Below are 19,926 nucleotides of genomic sequence, written 5' to 3' on the forward strand. Positions count from 1 at the left end.
TGTAACCTGGCTTGAAGGCAGAGCTCCCACCCCCTGCTTCCAATGGTGCAGAAGCCACAGGGCCTATAGACTAAGAGGAGGCTGTTGAGCATCTTGTAGGATGTATGACTACAGGTTGTTTTCCAAATGCACCTCCAAGCCAACAAGTCAAAAGATGGCTTTTTTTCCCCAGGTTTGGTGGTATCTCTTTTACACTGGAAAACCCCTTTGAAAACAATAAAATCCATTTTATGCCAAAAGAATTGATAGCTGGTAGTGATCAGCTTGGAAAAAGGTTTCAAATGACAGCAAAGTTGTTATCATTGATTTATTTTGACAAAATTCAGTGTTTGGGAAGACACATCAGAAACTGAAACTGCAGCATCTTGCAGCCATTTCATTATGTTTAAGTGCTAAATGACTTGTGTATCAAGGGCAGGGGGTCTAGGTGTCTGCTTTCCTTCCCACAGCAGATAATGCTCTGTTGTCTTGCTGTTGGCCTTCAAAGTGTGTGAATGAGGGTGTAAACTCTCATACCTTAGGTGGGACTCTGTGAACTGTGGTGCTCTGTCTTCCACACATTGGAATTTTACCACTAGGATTTCTTTTTTATCACTACTAGGTAGTGTAGCAGGAGTCTGTGTTTCCACTGACTGGAGGGAGAGTTTTGCTCAGTTTTTATTTTTCCTCTCCCTGGAATAATAAATGCAGAATATAACCATTAGCCAAAATGCCCACTGACTGTGTTTCTGACATTCTGACTCACTTAAAGACTAGGTCCTTTTTGCAGTCCCTCTGTGCATCCTGACTGTGAGAAGTTTGCTGTGATTGCCATGATGACTTTATGTAGTTCAGTCATTGTTTGAGAGCATCACTTGTGTTTGGGTCACTACCCTGCCAGATGGCAAAGATAGCCCTGTCTCCAGTTTAGATAATCCCAGCAGGAATTTAAGAATGTAATTTCCATGGCCAAAAATGGAGCTTGTCAGTAGGATGGTATGTATGAGTAAAACTTTTCCAAGTTCAACAGAAGGCTTTCATTGAGTTCAGGGTCACTAATTTCACCCTTTCTCTTCTATCTGTATGAACCAGTTTGGTATTTTCATACTAGGTTTAAGTGCCACTCTGTCTCTGAAGCAGTCATGTTAACTTTAAGATGACTTCAGTATGATTTTTGCTTTTCGTTCTTTACCTTTGTTTTACCCCTTAGAAGGTGTGGGAGGAAAGAAAACTTGGTCAGCTGTTACATAAAAAGCCAGACACAGAAGAGATTCCAAGAATTTTATGAAGTTAACCCAGCAATTCTCTAGAGGTGCTCTAATTCTGCAATGGTTTAGTGACAAAACATAAAAAGAAACATCCTTATTTTTTGGTTAGTTTTCAGGCACATTTTGGTAAAAAAATAGAAAAAAGTTGAGTAACGTTTAGATTCTTGAGGGTACTATCAACTCTTGGCATAAATACTTGGTTCCCTCTGTATTTCTGTGTATCTGCTCAATCTCTCTCACTGTTTGTTGTCTGATGTGTCAGCCTTTGACACTCTGTCAATTCTGATTAGGGCAAATTGGAAACTCCCTATGAAGTGTGATTGCATCATGAAATCCCAGTTCATCGAGACATAAAAGTCTTGTGGTAGCTCTGGGTAGGAGCAGCTGATGTTGAGACTGAGACAGGTTTGTTTCCTGGCTTGTAGCTGCTGATGGTTCTGCTGGGGAGGCAGGCAATTCAGTGAGACAGACGGCCCAGCACGTCCAGCTCTGGCAGATGTCTTCTTCCTGTGTTTGTGTCAGCGTGCCTGGGAATCCTGAAAGACCCAGTGCATCCAGTCGTGAAGAGCAGTTTAGTGAAACAGGATCATATCCCTTCCTGTGGCAAGGTATGATGTCTCTGTAATGAAATGTTTCCAGTCATCTTGTCTGAAATGGAGAAGAACAAGCTTTTTGTGATTTGTCCTGAGGACCCAAGCCAGACAGTTCCTCAAATCATGGAACACTTTTCAGTGTTACGTTTGATTCCACCAGCTATTGTAGCTGATGTCCAAAGTCTCAGTGTCCACACCAGCCAGGACTGCACATGGTGTTCAAGATGAACTGCACCATGTGTTTTAGTTCTTTGTTCTCTAAACCCTTGTTAATGACTTTTTGACCATGGTGAAGCATTAGGCTGTGGTGCTTTTATGGAACTAGCTTTAGTAGATCTAAAGATCTTGTTCCTGAGCTGCTCTAGCTACAGACAAAGCCCAGCACCACTTCAATGACCAAATATAGGACTGGAAAAATAATACTTTTTGCAAGCTTAAGCAAGGCTGTCAGCTGTTCTTACTGCAATACTGTGGAATAGTTAATTGAGTTCAAAGTGAAGTTTTTTAATATTTTTTCTTAGTAAGGTAGGGAAAGTGACTCCTACCCAAAAAAACTTTATAGTTTTTAAAGTTGCTATTGAGTTACTGTAAAATCTGCTTTCCACTTATATAACAAGCTGCATTTTGATCGTCTTATGATGAGCTATTTTTGTCTACTTTCATCCATTATTGTGCAATTTGTATCATGACTTTTTTAAAGGCAGACTACCTTTTAAATCTAAATTTGAAACAAAATATGATGGGGTTTTTTCAGAAAATAAATTTTTCAGAATTTGTAACAGAGGTAGAAGTATGTTCTTTAAGAAAAAGAAAATGGTAATTTGAATGTTTTAAGTATAGAAGTTTGACTAAATATTCAGAGCTGTCCTTCAAATAAAATTGATGTTCAGAGCCTAAGAAGGTCTATAAAATTGTGTCAGCTCGGATACCATATAAAGGGGAATGAAACATAAACACAACTGAGAGCAGCAAATCAACACCCTACTATATTTAATGCCTGTACTTAATCATGGATGCATTCACCAATCTTTACTAATTAATTAATCAATCAGAGAATGCCTCTGAAAATGTTTTGCAATATAGAGGTTAAAAAAATTACTAACATGAGAAAATTATTGTAGATCTATATCTGTGTCCATACATATCAGCAAGTCTCTGTTAGAATAAAAATAGATAAAATACATTTTAATGTTACTTCAATATTCCAAACAGATTAAAAGAATGAAAATTCCTAATTCACTTCTGGAGCTATTAGATCTGCTTTCAAATTTGGCAGAAGAGTAGCACATTGCTTAATGTTAAGACCTATAGCAAAATGACAGTAACAATAGACATGGTTTGCAATGTAGCCTTTTGTGGTGAAGAGCTTGTTTAACATTAGGATGAGGATAAAGAGGAAATGGGTAGAGAGTGTACTAGTGGTAGGCGTTGAAGTGTGATGGTACTGCATGTTCTTTTGAGCAGATAGCTGCTGTAGCACATTTAATTGGTTACCATGGTTTCCCTTCCTGCAAATTCTATTGTTGTGATACTGAGAATGAATTGAAATAAGGTTCTGCAGCATAATTTTTTTTTTAAAAAGGTAATAATGTGAACCATGATTATGAGTCATGTTTTCTTTATGTTTGGGGGTTTGGGCATATTTAAGATTATGTAGCACCAGGAAAGAATTATTCAGGTGAAATGAATGTCAGAAAATTAATAATCTTTATTTTAGCTAACCAACTACATGTATTGTGCAAATTCATACATACATTCTCAATCCCTAAATGATGAAATTTTGTTAAGAAACTAGCCACTGGCATTTTAAAAGGAGACCTAATTGGTAGGTATTAGAACATAATGCTGCAAATGAACCTTTTAAGTTTCAGAGGATGTCTGCTTTGGTAGCTGGATGCTGTTTATTTTCAGTGGGCTCTTTTGGGACACAAGTGTAGTGCTGTTCCAGAACATGTGTGCATTGCTGTGGGATTACTTACACATGTAGAATTTAACATCTGCAAAAGGCTTCTTAAATTCAGAGATTAAAACTGTTGATCTGCATTCTGCTGAAAAGCCTCATTGTACGCACTGGGACATGGGTGAGCAACTGGGGAAAGAAGAATTGTTTGAAACCAATTTCTACATGATAATAGCTGAATTATGTTTTTTGAATTATGAATGTACCAAAATCTGATCATAGTTTATCCAGCATCTACAGCTGATCTATAAGTAATCAGAAGGAACACAGCAAGACAGTAGCTAATTGCATCTCTTCACTTTAACCATGGTAACAGTATTCTTACATCATGCTAGTTGGTAGCAAAAAAATTATAAAGACCATTTTAAAGACTAAACTTTGCATATCTTTCTGTGTATTTTTTAACCTGATTTGTGAATGAAGTGATTGGCAGTAGCAAGGGTTGAATTCAGTTTCTAGAATCCTTTCTAAAATATTCATGCAATACTCCTTGGTTGCTATCTGGAAAAAAAAAGCAGGGGAAAAGGTGGTTATAAATTCTGGAGCTTGCTTCAAGTAAAACAATTGGCCTTCTATTTAAATGATCTTTCATGTAAAAAGTTTCTTTCCCTACATAAAATTTCACACTAAATAATTTACTCTGTTAGTTTATCAATAACATGAAAGATTCAGCTATCAGTAAACAGCTGAGGTGTCTGCTTGTCATCTGCCTTATATAAGTGCACCTGGCCACTACTGAAATGGCTTCACCTAAGTATTTAGAATAATAATAAATAGCTACTAACCTTAATGAGTAATTAACTGGCTACCTAGGTCCTCCCACAGATTAGAATGCTTTTTTCCTTATGGTTCACGTCTCCTTGCTGTGTTCCTGTTCTCCTTCCCTCCTCTTCCCATCTGTTGTTGTTGTCAGCTCTGTTTTCTTTTGGCTAGAGTGTCTAATTTATCTTTGGCAATTCAGTTTACTGCAGTCTTTCTCCTGCTCATGTTAAGTTCAGCACTTCTCAGAGGAATAGTCTCTGCTTCAGCATGTTGTAAACTTTTTTGGGAGAACTTGTCCAAGAGATGCCTGTGCTCAGTGTGCACAGCTCGTGTTCATTTTTTGCTGTGTCCTTCACCCTGGCTGTAGTTCCTGCTGTGCCACGAAGGTCTGCTGTGACCTGGTGGACACAGGGGCACTGGGCTTGTGGTGAGATACCTTGGTGGAGCTCAGAAGGTCTGGACTCACTTCTTGGCTTCTTCATATATGACTTGGCTTTAGGCTGTGAAGTTCTGCAGGCCTCATTTCTCCTTAGAGATGTTTTCTCTATTGTCTCACATGCTTGTCCAGTAGAAAAGTTTAGGATATCTTAAAAATGGCCCAGACAGACTGAAAGTTGTTCCCCATCTGTACCACCAGTCGCAGCTCCTGAGCAGGTATCTGTGTTGGAATTTGCTGGTTTTATGCTGCATAATGTCTGCCTGGTTTGGCGCTTTTAGGCACTGTTGAAGTTGAAGTAATGGTTGAAAAAATCAAATTGTAATGCAATCAGTTGATAACTGAATTGTGTATGCAAGTACATTGCGCTCTCCTCTCCTATCAAAACATACATGTCTTTTCTGTCTTCTGCAAGTTCTACTGGAATACCTCTTTTTCTCTACTGCTTTTAGAAAATGCTAGGTAGAAATCTATCCTCAAGTTAGTCCTTTTGATTGACCTCTTCTTTTCTGTATTTTTGGAATACATATTTAGAAATTTTCATATTTGGAGAAACATCTTCCGATACTTCATCAGCTGTAGATACTGTGGGTGCTTTATAGACATGTTTCCAAGATAACACACAATACCCTTACATTTTTGTTTAATGTCATAATTGTTTACATCAAAACATTTATTAATTATTCAAACACCAAAACAACTGACAGCAATAAGTGTTATCTGGCCCAGTTTTCCTTTTTCTTCTCCCTCCTTTACACTTGGTGAAGCTCAGCCAAGTTGAGTATGGTTTCTCCTGATTTGGTGGGTGCTAGAATGAGAATCAAGCTAATTTTTTTATATATCTTGAGATGAATAAATGAAATCTTAACAGTTTCAGTAATAAATTGACATCTGCCTCATTTATTGGTGCACTTGCATGAAAGAAGAAATTGTATTATAAAAAACCCAGAATATAATATAAAAAAGCTATTAATCTTCATTGATGAACTGTTAGTAGCCCCAAGAATTCTAACAATGCATGTTATGTGTGCAGGAATCATTTCATTTTATGTTATTATGCTTGTTTATTGTTAAGGAATGGAGCTTTGAGGAAAAACCATTTAGAGAGCAGGATGAGTATATTGGTGAATCTCACTGTTTGCAAAGAAGTGATGAGTGAGTACTAGAAGATTAGAGGTAGAATACACTGAGAAAACAAGATAAGTGAATAGCTGATTCTGTAATACCTTTAAGTAAGTTAAGTAAACCTGTGTTGTAAGATTTGAATTAGCAGTGGCTTAAGGCAAATCAGATTTGACAAAATCTCTCTGGAACAGAAATCTTACTATAGGGGTTTTTTTTTCAATCTAAGTAAACTGGGGTTTTCTTGAGACCCTGAACAACAACCTGCCATGTACCTTAGAAAAAAACCCAAACAAACAGGAACAACAGCAAAAACAATGTTGCTCCACTCTGCTCTCCAAAAACTGGAGACTGGAGTTGTTCTGGACTTGCAAAGCTATTTTACAATAAGAATTTCTTTGGGTTTTCACTTCATAACTTCCACTATGGTTTCCTTGATATACTGAATTAAAATATCCATGTTGTTTTAGTAGGATAAATTAAGAGCAAGTTGCTTTTTGTCTGAGAAAGTCTATAGAAGCAAAAGTGAAATATGACAGTCATGAGTAACTTTTAAACTAAAAAGAGAGTTGATTTAGAGTATATACAGAAGAATTTATTTTTCATTAGGAGAGTGGTGAAACACTGGAACAGTTTGCCCAGAGAAGTAGCAGATGTTCTATTCCTGGAAAAACTCATTGGATGGGGCTCTGAGCACCATGGTCTAGGTTGAGATGTCACTGCTTATTGCAAGGGGGTTGGACTGGACAACCTTTAAAGGTGCCTTTCCAACCATTCCTTGTCTCTATGAACTTAAGCCCTTGTAGAAAAAGTTGCTCTAAGTGAAACAGAAATGAACATATTTGAGCATTATGCCGTGGAAGTTTTCTCTCCATAGTACACAATTGTAGTGGAATTCCTGCTACATTTCTGATGTTATTCTACTTCAAAATATACCTGAAAAACAATATCATATATAACCTAAAATGAAAATGTTTTACATAGAGTAAAATTTGCATGCACATTTTGAAGTTTGCTGAGCAGACAGTGGTAGGGTTGATACCTTAATTTAGATGAATTGAAACAAAGTTCTATTTTAAAGTAATATGAAAGTTCTCTGTAGCACTAAGTCACATAGTAAAATTAACTCTTGAAGAACATTTCTTTAAAAATTTTTGGTAAACTTATTTATATATTAGGAAACTGTGAAAGTTAATAACATTCCTGCTGATGATCTTTATCCAGGCAAGCTGGCATAAGTCTCCAAATATTGCTCTCATGTAAAGAGAAGATACCAGGCTTTTAATACGTTCCCATGTGCATGAAGAATTCAAATGCGTCTTAACTACTAACAGCAGTGAGTCTTTTTCCAAGAAGCATGGAACTTTCATCAGGTAGAAGAAGCAGTAAAACATTGCCCTAAACATTGGTATTGATTATGATTCAATCATCAAATCAATCCCAGCAATTTATATAAGGTTAGATGCAATAAGGCATGCAAGCACAGTACTAGGAAGAGATAATGCATCTGTTCAAATCAAACAGATTATTTTCAAATGCTTACCACTGACCAAGAACAGTAACATTTACCTTAAGTATTAAGTGGTCTTACTGCATATTAATAGCATACACAGTACTTGATGCACTGACATTTTTTCAAAATTTTAAGATGGTGAAAATCAGCTGTTAATGGTAAAATAATACATTGAAGCAAAGGAATTCTTTTCTAATTTTGTTAGATTTATTTGTGAAATGCTCTATTACGGGTACCAAGGGCTGATAACACCTTTTCTTCACTGTTTTCAGCAACTCTTGCCTACTGCTGATGCCCTAGAGCAGCTGGTTTGGCCCTGACAATGCTTATGATCCACAGGGAAGTGCCACTGCTCTGGTCTTCATTGCCTGCTGTTGGCACATTATTTATGCAGTATTGTTTTCTGTCTTGGACAAGGAAGTTTGGGCAGTGGTGTCTTCAGCTTCAGTTGAGAGAGACTGCTGGGAAGCTGTTATCAGTGATACTGTACAAGCTCTGTACTTTTTTGTTTGATCCAGATTAGACAGAGGGAGTCAAAGGTTGTGTCTGCATCGGCAGATGTTGCACTACCAGGTCCAAGATGTTTTCTCTTTTGAAGGATGCCATGCAGAACTCAAGTATCATGCATTCAGCATGGATGTTACCAGGTTTTAGGGATAACTTTAAACTAAATTAATGCTCATCAAGCAGCAGTCAGCTACCCAGTACTGCCCTTCCAAATAACTCTGGAAAACTACCCATAGTGACCGTACTCTGCCACCCTTCCCAGCCATATCAGTGAGGATTTTTTGTCTCCATTTGTATCAACCCTTAATGCATTTGATTTCATTTATACATATTTTGTTCTTGTAAAATACTGCTCAGGTTTTGAAAACTATGTTATTTGTCAGGCAGGTATTCTCGGAAGTTGGCAAGTTCCGCAGTTCCCTGGCCATCATCAGAAACATTGCTGCCAATGAATATTAAAAACAAAATAAATTAGCTGCTCTCAGGAGCTGGAGACCTTCAGGGATAATTGTGTAGACGAGGTTTTGGCTGCATGCAAGGCTTGTCTTTCTTGGACAAGGAAATGGGCCAAAAGAGGATCTGTGGAATAATTAGTTTTCACTCCCAAGAACACAGCATGATTAAGAGACACTTGTGATTGCAAGATTCCTTATATTCCTGTGGTTTTTCATGGAGTGTCAAGACTCTAGTCATAAGTGTTGGTTGAGAGTTTTCAGAAGATAGAACTGAAATTCTAGGACCTAATTTTAAGAAAGACTTCTGTCTTCTGGCTGCAAAGCATCTTAAGACTCTTTCTCCAAGGGAAGGTTAAGTCCAAGTGACCTTTAGGTTCAGACTTAAGTTTTCCCAGTTCTGTGTATGAAGTTGCTTGAAATTAAGGAGGACAGAAGTAGTCCTGAGGGGTATTAATTTATAATTTGGTTGCATCTACACATTCTAAATGATGGCTGTGTCTAGAAATTCTTCTCATCATAAAATAGCCTGTGAAAGTGGTGAATAGCTACTATACAATTCTGTATGTGGACTATAAAATTCATCTTCTCAGATGGTAAAAGAGTGTGTCTGTGCTCTCAATCCTTCATTTCTTCCTTTTGTTTCTTTACTGAATGCTGCATACCGGTAGGTGGCTGATTCTGAGGCCTGTCTCTCATGGTATGATACCTGATTCAACCCCTCAGTCCTTTATTATCCTTTATTACCAGCCCCATTTGCTCTACCATTTAATACATTTTCCCACGTTATCTACTCTGCCCCACTGGCAACTGAAGGAACTAGACAGTGATTGCTTTTCAGACAACTCGGAATAAAAAAAGTCTTTTATCTGTAGCCCTGCTGCTTGCAAACAAATGCACAGTGGACACAATGAGACTGTTTGACATGTCAGAGGTCTAATTCTTTTTCTTGGAAAAACATCTAATGTTCCCGTGTATAAACGAAAAGAGAACATACTTTATCTGTGTCCCACTTTCTACTTATTAAACAAAAAACAGCTGGTACTAGTACTTGCCTTTAGGAGGAGAGCATCAGGAAGTTGAAATATCAACTCTTGGGCTCTACTTAGTTGCCACGGTGATGTATAATTAACTAGGCTGCAGGAATGTTACAGAAAGTAAACACAGTCCTGCTAATGGAAAAATTTAAACCATAGTTTTCAGTAAGACTGAAGATTAAATCTTTATTAATAATTTTCAATTGAACATGTATTTTTGTTTTTATATTGTAATTTGATAAAAATAGTGTTATTGTGTGGTCAGGAAAGAATTTAAATTAGTTTGAAAGAAATAAAAGAGGATTCTGAGACATGTTATTGACGATACAGTCTTTGTAAAAGAGTGATGTTTCATTGATTTGTGGGGATTTGGGGGATTTATCTCCTTGCTACTAGTAGAATTGTATTTGAAAACCAGTACCTTTCTCCACAACATATCCAATTAGAAAAGAATAGAGAAAAAAATAATTTGGAACATGGGAAATTAGATAAGGGCAAACCATTCATCTCTTGTAAACTCCATTCCTTATAGTATCTCTCAATGACTTTGTGTGTAGCAGTCTGAACAGATCTACAGCGTAGGAGCTGCTCAGTAAAACATACTTGGGGGTAGGAGGGTGCACCTTCTGACTCTGAGGGAAAGACAACTAATCTTTTAAGAAGTGCTTGTTTGTTTTCTGCATTTGGTCATCTTGTTCTTCAGAACCAGACAAGGCTGGTTTTGGACTTTGAGGGATGTTGCTAAAATCAAGACACTGTGTACTTAGTAGTAAGCCTTGCAATGCTTTTATGTGCCTTATCCTCTCTTGATAAAATTACTGTAATACTTTTTTTTCTAGAAAACTAAGAGCAATGAGTGACCTCCAGCTTGCTTAAAACTCTGCTTTAAGTAGTCAGAGCAGATGTTACTGATTAGAGCAGCAGTTCACCTGCATCTCATAATATAAGTAGTTCTAATGTATGCTGTCATTTAAGGCCCATTATTCCTCACCTTCAAACTTACTTGGTTCTCCTGATGAAGTGAGAACCATAAAGGTGCTTGTATGTGCTCAATGTGCCTTATTCCCCCTGACTTGAGCATATGACAGTGAAGGTTGCTCACTTTGGCACTGCAAAGTGCTGAGCACTCTTGGCTCATGAGGACATCTCTGGCAGTCAAGGGTGTATAAAGAGGACATTGTGTGGTCAAAGCTTGTTTGCCATAACTGTGTTGAGTATAAAGGTGCCCTGAAGAGTAAGTCTGAATATATCTACCCTTCTGCTATAACTTAGGACATTATCTTTCTGTTTTCTGAATGACTTGTATTCACTCAGAACTGCATCTTGTGATGAAATTAACATTGGGTAAAAACTAATTTCTTTCTGTTACTTTGTAATTTCTCGTATTTGATTCAATGGACTTTTAGTTTGTGTGGCATAAAAATATGCGTGGAAGTACCCATTAATCTGCAGGAAAATGCCCACGTAGTTCCTACACATTGTGTCCTCTTTCCTTACTGAGCAGGATGCAGATTCCATTTACATCTGAGTGTTATGTAGAAATAGCAGCTTCTGAAGTTGCAGTCACTGTCAGACTATTGAGAGGGCAATGGGAAGGTTTGGCATTTTGATATAGAACAGAGGAAAAAAATACAGATTCCAGAACCATGTATTTTTGGTCCATATTTGCAAGAAGAATGTAATATTTCACCTGATGCAAGGTCTAAAATTATACTTTCCCCTGTTTGGCGAGGTGAGAAGAGGAGCCACTTCAGCAAAGTATCATTATTTACTGTGTTTCTTAACATCTCCAATGAAGCATTTGATTGTAAAGTGAAACCAATCCATCCTTTTAGTTCTAAATCTTTATTTGGCGCATCTGACCTCATAAGGGAGCCCATACCCTCGCTGCTGTCTGACCAAGGAACAACACTGGAGTGAGCTGGGAAAGCAGCTTCTTGCCTCCATCTTCTCCACAGAAGATGTTGCCAAGAGCAAACACTGGTTTGTTTTCACATGTTTAGACTGCTTTGAGGCAGAAAATGGTTGCAGATTCTAAGTGCAGTTTTTAAAAATATGCTACCATTCAAGTAAATTCAGCATTCTTATGGTTGCTAAGAGCCTGTATCAAAATGCTGTTCCATCCTGATGCAGAATGGCTGGTGTTGGATAGCTTTCGTGCTATATATCCTGTATATTACAAAGATTTGCTTGAAGCTTGGGACTTAACAAGCATAGCACAGAAGGACTTTTGTACAAAGCTTGAAGAGTTAGTCCTGGGCCTTTGGCCAGGAATAAAGAATGCTTGCCCTTGTGCCATTTTGTCCTGTGCTGCTCCGGTTCTGGCAGCAGTTCTGCCTCAGTGTAATTGTTGGCACTGGAGCTCAGCTGAACCTTGAATGGCCTCTTCCTGCAAGCAAGCAGGGGAGCAGAGGTCCAAGACAGCATCAAAACTCCGTATTGATCGGCGGTAATAGAGGACTCTATTATGAGAACTCTTCATATCACAGCCAAGCAAATTGACTACAAGTGATAAAGTAGTGAAGCACTAAAAAAAGCCATAAAGAGTGTGAAGTAATTTTTCAGTTTTTCCATAGATAATGGAAAGGCTAAAAGAATACAAGAACAAACAGCTCGTTCTGGGACAGTAACTGTTTTGGCTATCTATCTGCAGTTGTTGTTGATCTCTGCTTCCTATCTGTGCTAAGTAGCAGTTCCTCAGCTCGGCCGGACCAGACACAGAGCATAGTCATAGCTTTAAGTGATAAAGTGTTTTTTATTGTTTGCAAAGGCTTGCTTAGTCTTATTTATTCTGCTTGCTGTTCTTTAAAAAAAAAACTTTCCCATTTCATTGAGGCAGATTTGGAAGTCAAACCAGAAACTTCAGACTCTACTACGATGGAAAACACTTTGTTGGGGAGAAACGTTTTGAGTCCATCCATGACCTGGTGACAGATGGATTGATTACTCTTTATATTGAAACGAAGGCAGCTGAATACATTTCCAAGATGACAATTAATCCAATTTATGAACACATAGGATATACAACCTTAAACAGAGAGCCAGCACACAAAAAGCATATGCCAACCCTGAGAGATGAACATGATGGCAAAGAGTCTACAGGAGAGGATGAGGTAGCAGAAAAGAGGGTAAGCAATTGTTAACCCATGCTTTTTTTTCTGTTAGACTTTTTATTTTGTACTTTTAACCTTTCCCCTCTATTATAAGTACTAAAGGCCTCTGCAGCTATTTAGTCTATGTAGTTATTGCCAGTGTTACATTAACAGAAATATTTTAATTGGTTATAGAGTTTTGAAATGGTAATTTTTGCATGTTGCAAATTTTCATGATTTGGAGGTTAGTTATTTGTCACTGTGATTCTTCAGGTGTTTGGATGTTATCATTAAGCCACTCCTTTATTTTAAATGGGCAAAGTATATTTAATCTTAAAATTGTTTACAGTATATAAGACAATTGCATTTTATTTCATAATATATTCAGCTTTCCCCAAACAAATGCATTCCATAATCTATTTAGCAGTCTGAATATAATGACAGTAAAGTTGTCCACATTATAAATAAGACTGTTCATTAAGTTGGTAAAATGTTAAAACATTTCACTTGGCTAAGTTCAGCCTGTCAGAAGCTGACAGAGCTATTTTTGGCCTTAGCCAGACTTACAAAGAGGGATTGCTCTCTTCAGAGAGTTGCAGTATCAGCTGAGAAGTAATTGCATCCTGGATTATAAAAGAAAAATGAAGAAGAAAGAAATCTTAGAACCAGTGAACATAAAAATATTAAAGGAGGTGGGGAATGTACTGGGCAGACAAAGCAGCTGCCTGAAATTTCATTTGTGTTTCAGAGACTAAACATAAAAGGAAACCATAATGTAAAATCTGTTGTGGTAAATGAAATACTTTGCTTATTGAAAATCTGACCAATGAAAGTCTTTTTAAAGGTTATTTTTACACACCTATAGGTGTTAATGCATGTATAATAGTCTGATATGTTTCCCTATTTCACAAACTTCAGAATGATATACATTAGGACTATCTAACATGCCTATAGTTTGTAGAAGAAATGCTAACCTTAGTTGGGATCTTTTGTCTCTCCAATCAGAAATATGTGATTTTAGTTATGTGGATGTGGAGGAAAGGTCTGACTGACAATTTCCAACATATGACTATTATAGTGAAACTAAGCTCCATACAGAGTCCACAGAGAGAGAGGCTCATAACTTTGGTTCTTCAAATCCTCCTTCAGCAGAATCTGTCATTCTGCACTGAATTTGCTGAGAGATGAAGCACCCAACTTGGCTTAAAGTATGAATCTTCATTGTTATCAGATCATTTTGACAAAAGAAATAGTGCTGGGATATAGAAGCTAGCTGACCACATTTAATATCCAATTTCTTGCCTGTTAGGTACCAGTAGTAGAGGGGTGAGTTATCACTTACAGTTCCTGACAGCCCCTGCTTCCAGTGTGCTGTTTCAAAAGGATTTTTTTTGCATATTATCCTAGACAGTTTATTATAATGCAAAGCCTGGGTAAAAATCTTCTCTAAGTCTTCTGGAACCACTTTGGGTTTCTTTGGTAAAATTAACTCTTCCTGCATTTAGAAACTTTCAAGTGACAGCAGAACTCTGTTCTGTTACATTTTTAGATTGATGAAACAGTGTTCATAGTAAAGGGATTTCAATGATTAGTATTGAAGAATGCTGTTTTTTGGCATGGATTACATTGTGTTGTGTCACTCACCAATATGGTATACATACTGGTTTGAAACATTTTTTGTTAAATAGCTCAAGGACTATTGAATATTTCTCAAAGATTGGAATTTCATGTGGAAAACCTTTAGACAGGTTAGACACAATCTCAGCATCCCACTCTCTTCATCTGGAACTTACACAAGTGACTAAAGGGGCTAACAGCTACAAAACAGTTCAACAGTAGTGGTGTTTTCAGTCCTGAAGCCCGGGTTTTAATCCTCTTCTTTATTTTGTCTTTGAACTATATTGATGTGAACACACTGAGGCACACAGACATCACAGGATAATTAAATATGGAGTCACTGTCCAGTTGGGATTGCTATCTGTGGCTGCATGGGGACAGTACAGCGTGATCTTTCTCACTGTGGAGTAGCACAGAGGTGACATCTTGGCTGTCTTTGCACCTCTAAGGGGTTTGGTGGGAAGATGGCACAGATTTTCCTGCATGTCACTTCACCCAGCAAATCTCCAAGGAGAGTAAGGCATTCAGCCCCATGGCCAACACTTGATCTCACTAGCAACCTCTGCATTTGGAACAAGCAGCCATTAATAAATAGGTCTAGTAGTTTTTCTTTCTTTTTGGTGGCAGGGGTGGCAGGGTGATTCCTGTTGGCCAATATGAAGAGAATAATATTGAATTGCAATGAACCAAAGAAAATTGTTCAGAGTTCAACACGAAAAACGTTTTCTTATGATCCAAGCAGCAAGATCTCTGTGCTCATTAGTCCCATGGTGAGGATGAAAATTTCCTCAGTTTGTACAGCATTTGGCAATTAATGCATCTTTATCAGTTTTGTAATGTAGTCACACAGCTTCTCCCTGCACTGTATGTTTCTTCCTTTGTAAAGAGAGAAAGTAGTCTGGGTCTTTAACATGATCATCCTGAGCCAAAATACGTTCCCAGATTTTAGAATCTGAGGCTGTTCAGATGCGAATCTAAATTTTGTGCCTATGACTATTGCTCAATCATGTGTGGGTGGTGTATGGAATATAAGTCCTTCAGAAGAGGGGAAAAAAGAGACACAAAAACATAGTCAGAGCCTGAGGAACAGCTGGTGGGAATGGAGTCTCACTTTCTGCCATGGAAACTGGGCAGCTAGAGAATACAGCCCAAGCCTGAGAATGAAATTTAAAGGGCATTCACCCAGTCTTCAGATTGGTGTGGGGCAGTAGCAGGAAATGCTGCATTTTGTGTTAGATGCCTCCCAGTAGGCACTTGTAATACTTTATTTGTTCCCTGCTCTTTTTTGTAATTAATACAGTAGAAGAATTCAGTATGTGTTGGGTGACACTTTTCATTTGCAATATATTAAAAATTAGTTCTAGTAAAGGGGAAAGATTTAAAGACCATAAGAGATTAAAAGTCAAAACTTATGCAATCATTAGATAAGAATTGTAAGACAGATTGTAATACTCCTGAGTTGTGCAAGAGACCATATTGTGGCATGATTTAAGATGCAATTTTGAATAGGAAAAGCATGAGAATATAATCCACTGCACAGCATGTGCTTCACTGATTATAAGAAAGAATATGACTGCATAGCATGTACAAGTATACATTAAAAGTAATGATTTAATGCTTTTCATAACCTTTGAAGGAATTACTAAATAGTCAAGAGAGAACTGGAGGAGGAGAGACTGAAAACAGAGAGTGCTTGTCCTGCTTGAATGTCCCAAATAGACATTTTAGCTGTTGTGTAAAAAGGTGATGCTAGTTCTCAAAACAGTTTGCAAATTGTTCAGAACTCAATTGTGGGGCCATCGTGGTCTGTGTTAAGAGAGGGCTAAGAATGATTTAAAAGAGGGTTTCCCATGTGGGTTCAATCTGTAGGACCTAGTCTGGAAGTGGAAATAATACCCAGTATCATAAGATTTAGTATTCCTCCTGTGCTTTGAATACTGATAGGTCTCTGGAAATTCTCTACCCTCAAAGGCAATTATGGCCTTAGAGCAGATGACTTGATTCAGTTAAACACCTTATAAAAATGGTGGCTCTCAGAAATTAGTAAATATCTAGAAACATATATCAAAGTCCTTCTTTAAAGCCCTGCAAAACTTTTTTTTTTCCATTTTGACATGTTTTTTATTCCTTTAATATGTATAAGAAGTTGTATGAGTGATTGATTCAAGATTTAATATTTGTTATGAAAAAATGAAATCATTAGTTGTGAGTTATCCTGTCTTTCAAAATGAAATGCTGGGGTAAATGTTAGGATAGCAACTGAATCACATCTATTCATGTTTACTTTGGTGATATGTGCTATTTCTTCAAGAAATATCAGTGGCTGCAAATCAATTAAAGACCCCTTCTAGACTGTACTACATTCCATTCAATTGCTATAGATGGAAAGAATTGAGAGAAGGTTTGTGGCAGCAGTCACCCAACAAAAGCAATCTTCTTTTTCTGTTTTCAATTACCTTAGCTGGTGATACCATTTTTTCCTCTGTAGTGAAGAAGGCCAATTTTCTGCATCTCTGTGCAAGGAGATCTGAAAATGTAAATCTGTATAATTTTAGTAGGAAATATGTTTTTACACCTGCCTCCAAAGATAATCAAGGTCACAAAATTAAGTGTGATCTGTGTACACTTCTAATAAATTCATAACAGACTCCACATACAAAATCAAGGGTGATACTTTCAAGTGTTTGCAGAGGGACCAGTCGTACTTTCCAACCTTAAACTGACACTTATATTTTATTTAATGGCACTGCTACTTTTCTACTTTTGCTCTCAGTCAAATCTGTTAGTAAGATCTGCTTAAACCTTTCCTTCACCAGGACTTATTTTATATCAGTGACAGCCCATGAGAAGCTGTAGCCGAGGAAGCTGCAGTAGCTGTCACAGAAGTACAGGCACCCTTATAGACAGAGGGTGATAGAGGAAGACAGCTTTGAATGGCACTGTTTGGTGCCCAGTAATGCCAATTCTGGAACTGATAGGGGCTAAAAAAAGTACCTAGTCTTAATAATCAGGGAGCAAAATGTGCTTTGAGAGCTGAAGCAATCTTCATGCTGGAAGTTGTTTGATATAATTCCATTTACTTGAACTAACTTAAAAGATGGGTGTATAATGTACGCGACATCTAAACAAGCCATAGCTGTAACAAGGGTAATGATGAAGCAATAATGTTTTCAGAAGTGCAGTTAATGAATGTTTACCTTAAAGTACATTTAAAGATGCAGGATACTGAGCACTGAAGAATCCCATGGGTTAAACTTGAGGAGATTGTCAACTCTTTTCTCACAAATGTTCCTTTCCAGTCCCTGCGCGGGTGTCCATGACAATCACTCTGTAACTTTAATGTAATTTATAAATAAAACATAACTCTGCGGAAGGCTGAAACTTCTATTTATTTCTTCTGGGTTTAGCCCATCTTTCAGCAGAGACTTCAAAGCACAGACAATTTTGTCAATTCTGAGAAAGTTCTTAGCAGGATGAAAGACAAGCCTACTTTTTAGGTAGCTGCTCCAGCATATCAGCAACATCATGCTCAGAAGTGATTACCCCAGCCTCAGTCTTCCTCATCTTTCCTTTCTGTGCATTAGCATTTATGTTGGTGGGGAGCCAGTGTCATGTATGGTATTATCTATGGCATGTACAGTCCAAACTAAGCCTGCAAATGGTTATGATGCATTTTTACAAACATACATGGTTTTAACTTAACTCTGTGTTTATTAATACCAAGGAAAGGGGAGTTAAGTGCACATTGCCCAGTGTACATCAGCACAAAGAAAATTCTTTCCTCCCAACTGCAGAGTGCTTTTTCTTCTTATAATCACCAAGAGTAACCCAAGCCCTTATTTTTGTTCATTATGGCAGTAAAATTGATTCACTAAAAAAGCTTGTATCAACTGATTTTGTTTTAAGATTCAGAGCTTCCAAATGAAACATGCACTTTGCTAATTTAAACCCCAGGTCACACACAGAATATCTAGTTTACTCTTATCAGTATCTCATGCTTATAAAAGATAATTTGGGAAGCAAAACTTGTATTTTAAGGGTCTCTAATTGGACCTTCAGTGTTAAACACTGTCACATAGTTCTGTTTCTCCCAGGCCAAATTCTTCTTCTCTGGTGCCAGCTCGGGTTTGTGCTCAGTTAATTCCTGCAGGTTACAAATGGCCTCCTGGCTGATTCCAGTGAGCCCCACAGGACTTGCCTGCCTGCCTGTGCGTGTGTGTCCGCACCTCCAGAGCACATTAATGTAATGCTTACACCATAATGAGGGGGATTAACGTGAAGTAAAAGCTGTGTGCTCGTGTTGGTAACCCGATTCTTGCAGGTTCCTGATCCAGTATTACAAGAGTCAAAACAAATAAGGCTCCACAGCCTGCAGACAGTGAGGAGTGCCTTAGGTCAGCCTGCATTTCAAGCAGAGACTGCACCTCCCGTTGCTATGCTACTCCTGTAGAGGTGTTCCCTACATTCTGAAGGTAAACAGATGAGGATCAGCATCTTGCTTCAGCCTTTTGTCATGGGTACAAGTCACTTCACTTCTTGCTGAGATGACCTTTCAAATTACTTTCTGCTTTTTCAGCTAAGTGTGGCTCTTTTATGATCTGATATGTGAGATGTGTACACAAAATACAGTCTTCAGAAAGTTTGGTGTCAAATTATACTGAGACAGGCAGCTGCCATATGAAATCAAGAGGGCTAGTCTTTCAGACTCACACATCAGACCCTCAGCAGAAGGGTGGTAATTACCCTCAGCATATGCCCTGTGCCTGATTGAGCTTTTGTAAGATGAATAGTGTACAGAACTGTTTAAAAGGCTGTAAAGCAGTACAGTTGGTGTGCAATTAATTCTGAAGTATAATGCTTATGTTGTTACTGATAAAATGAAACCATTAGCAGTGAATAAGCTGTTACTTTTTTCCTGTGTTTCTCAGTGTTGTGAGGTCAATCAGTGTGAAGCCTTCACCTCAGTTCTTTTCAGGGTTTCTAATGCTTGGCAGTTTAGATCTGGCTACATTTTTAATGCTCTTCAAAAATTATTGTATAGCTCTAGCCTCTCTTACATGTAGTGGCAGAAATTTCCTTTTGTAACTGGGATAGGCTAGTGCCAGAAGATACACAGGGAGGGAGAGAGGACTCTCCCTTTGCTCTTGAAGAGTCAAAGAGGATAGCTTTCTTTGGGCACTCTTCAGGGTGACAATGAGCTTTTTCACCCTAGTGGACCTTAGTAGTTGGGACGTAAAAATAGGGGCCCAGCTTAACTGTGGATGAGCAATGGAGAGCTGTCCTGACTTCAGTCCTAGAACACTGTAGGAGTCTGCTGCTGACCTTCCCTATGGGCCTTACACTTGAGGCTTCCAAAACAGGCCACCTAGAGGTACAGTGGGGAAGCCACATGGACACATGTAAGTAAATTACAATCTTCTTTCCCCCAGTTTTTTAAAAGACCCCTGTAGCTGCCCTTGACTTTTTATGCCTTCTCACAACTGAATAATCCCTGCAGTTGCCACAGAAGGGAAAGGTGGGTTTCTCTCAGAGCAGCCTCTAAAGCAGGTGTGTGGTTCTGATTTACTGCTTGTGCAAAGGGGCTTTCT

At 38.0% G+C, this 19,926-nt stretch overlaps 1 protein-coding gene across 1 annotated transcript in view; it reads left to right on the plus strand.

Annotated features, from left to right (window-relative positions):
* Positions 1–19,926, plus strand: part of CHN1 (chimerin 1) — a 94,419-nt gene that overhangs the window by 33,892 nt on the left and 40,601 nt on the right. Inside the window, exon 6 of the mRNA XM_083865762.1 lies at positions 12,469–12,757. Coding sequence (XP_083721888.1) covers positions 12,469–12,757 — 289 coding nt within the window. The remainder of the gene's footprint in view (positions 1–12,468; positions 12,758–19,926) is intronic.

This window comes from Zosterops lateralis (assembly GCF_965231275.1).
Source record: "Zosterops lateralis genome assembly, chromosome: 7".
In the NCBI taxonomy this organism is placed as follows: Eukaryota; Metazoa; Chordata; class Aves; order Passeriformes; family Zosteropidae; genus Zosterops; species Zosterops lateralis.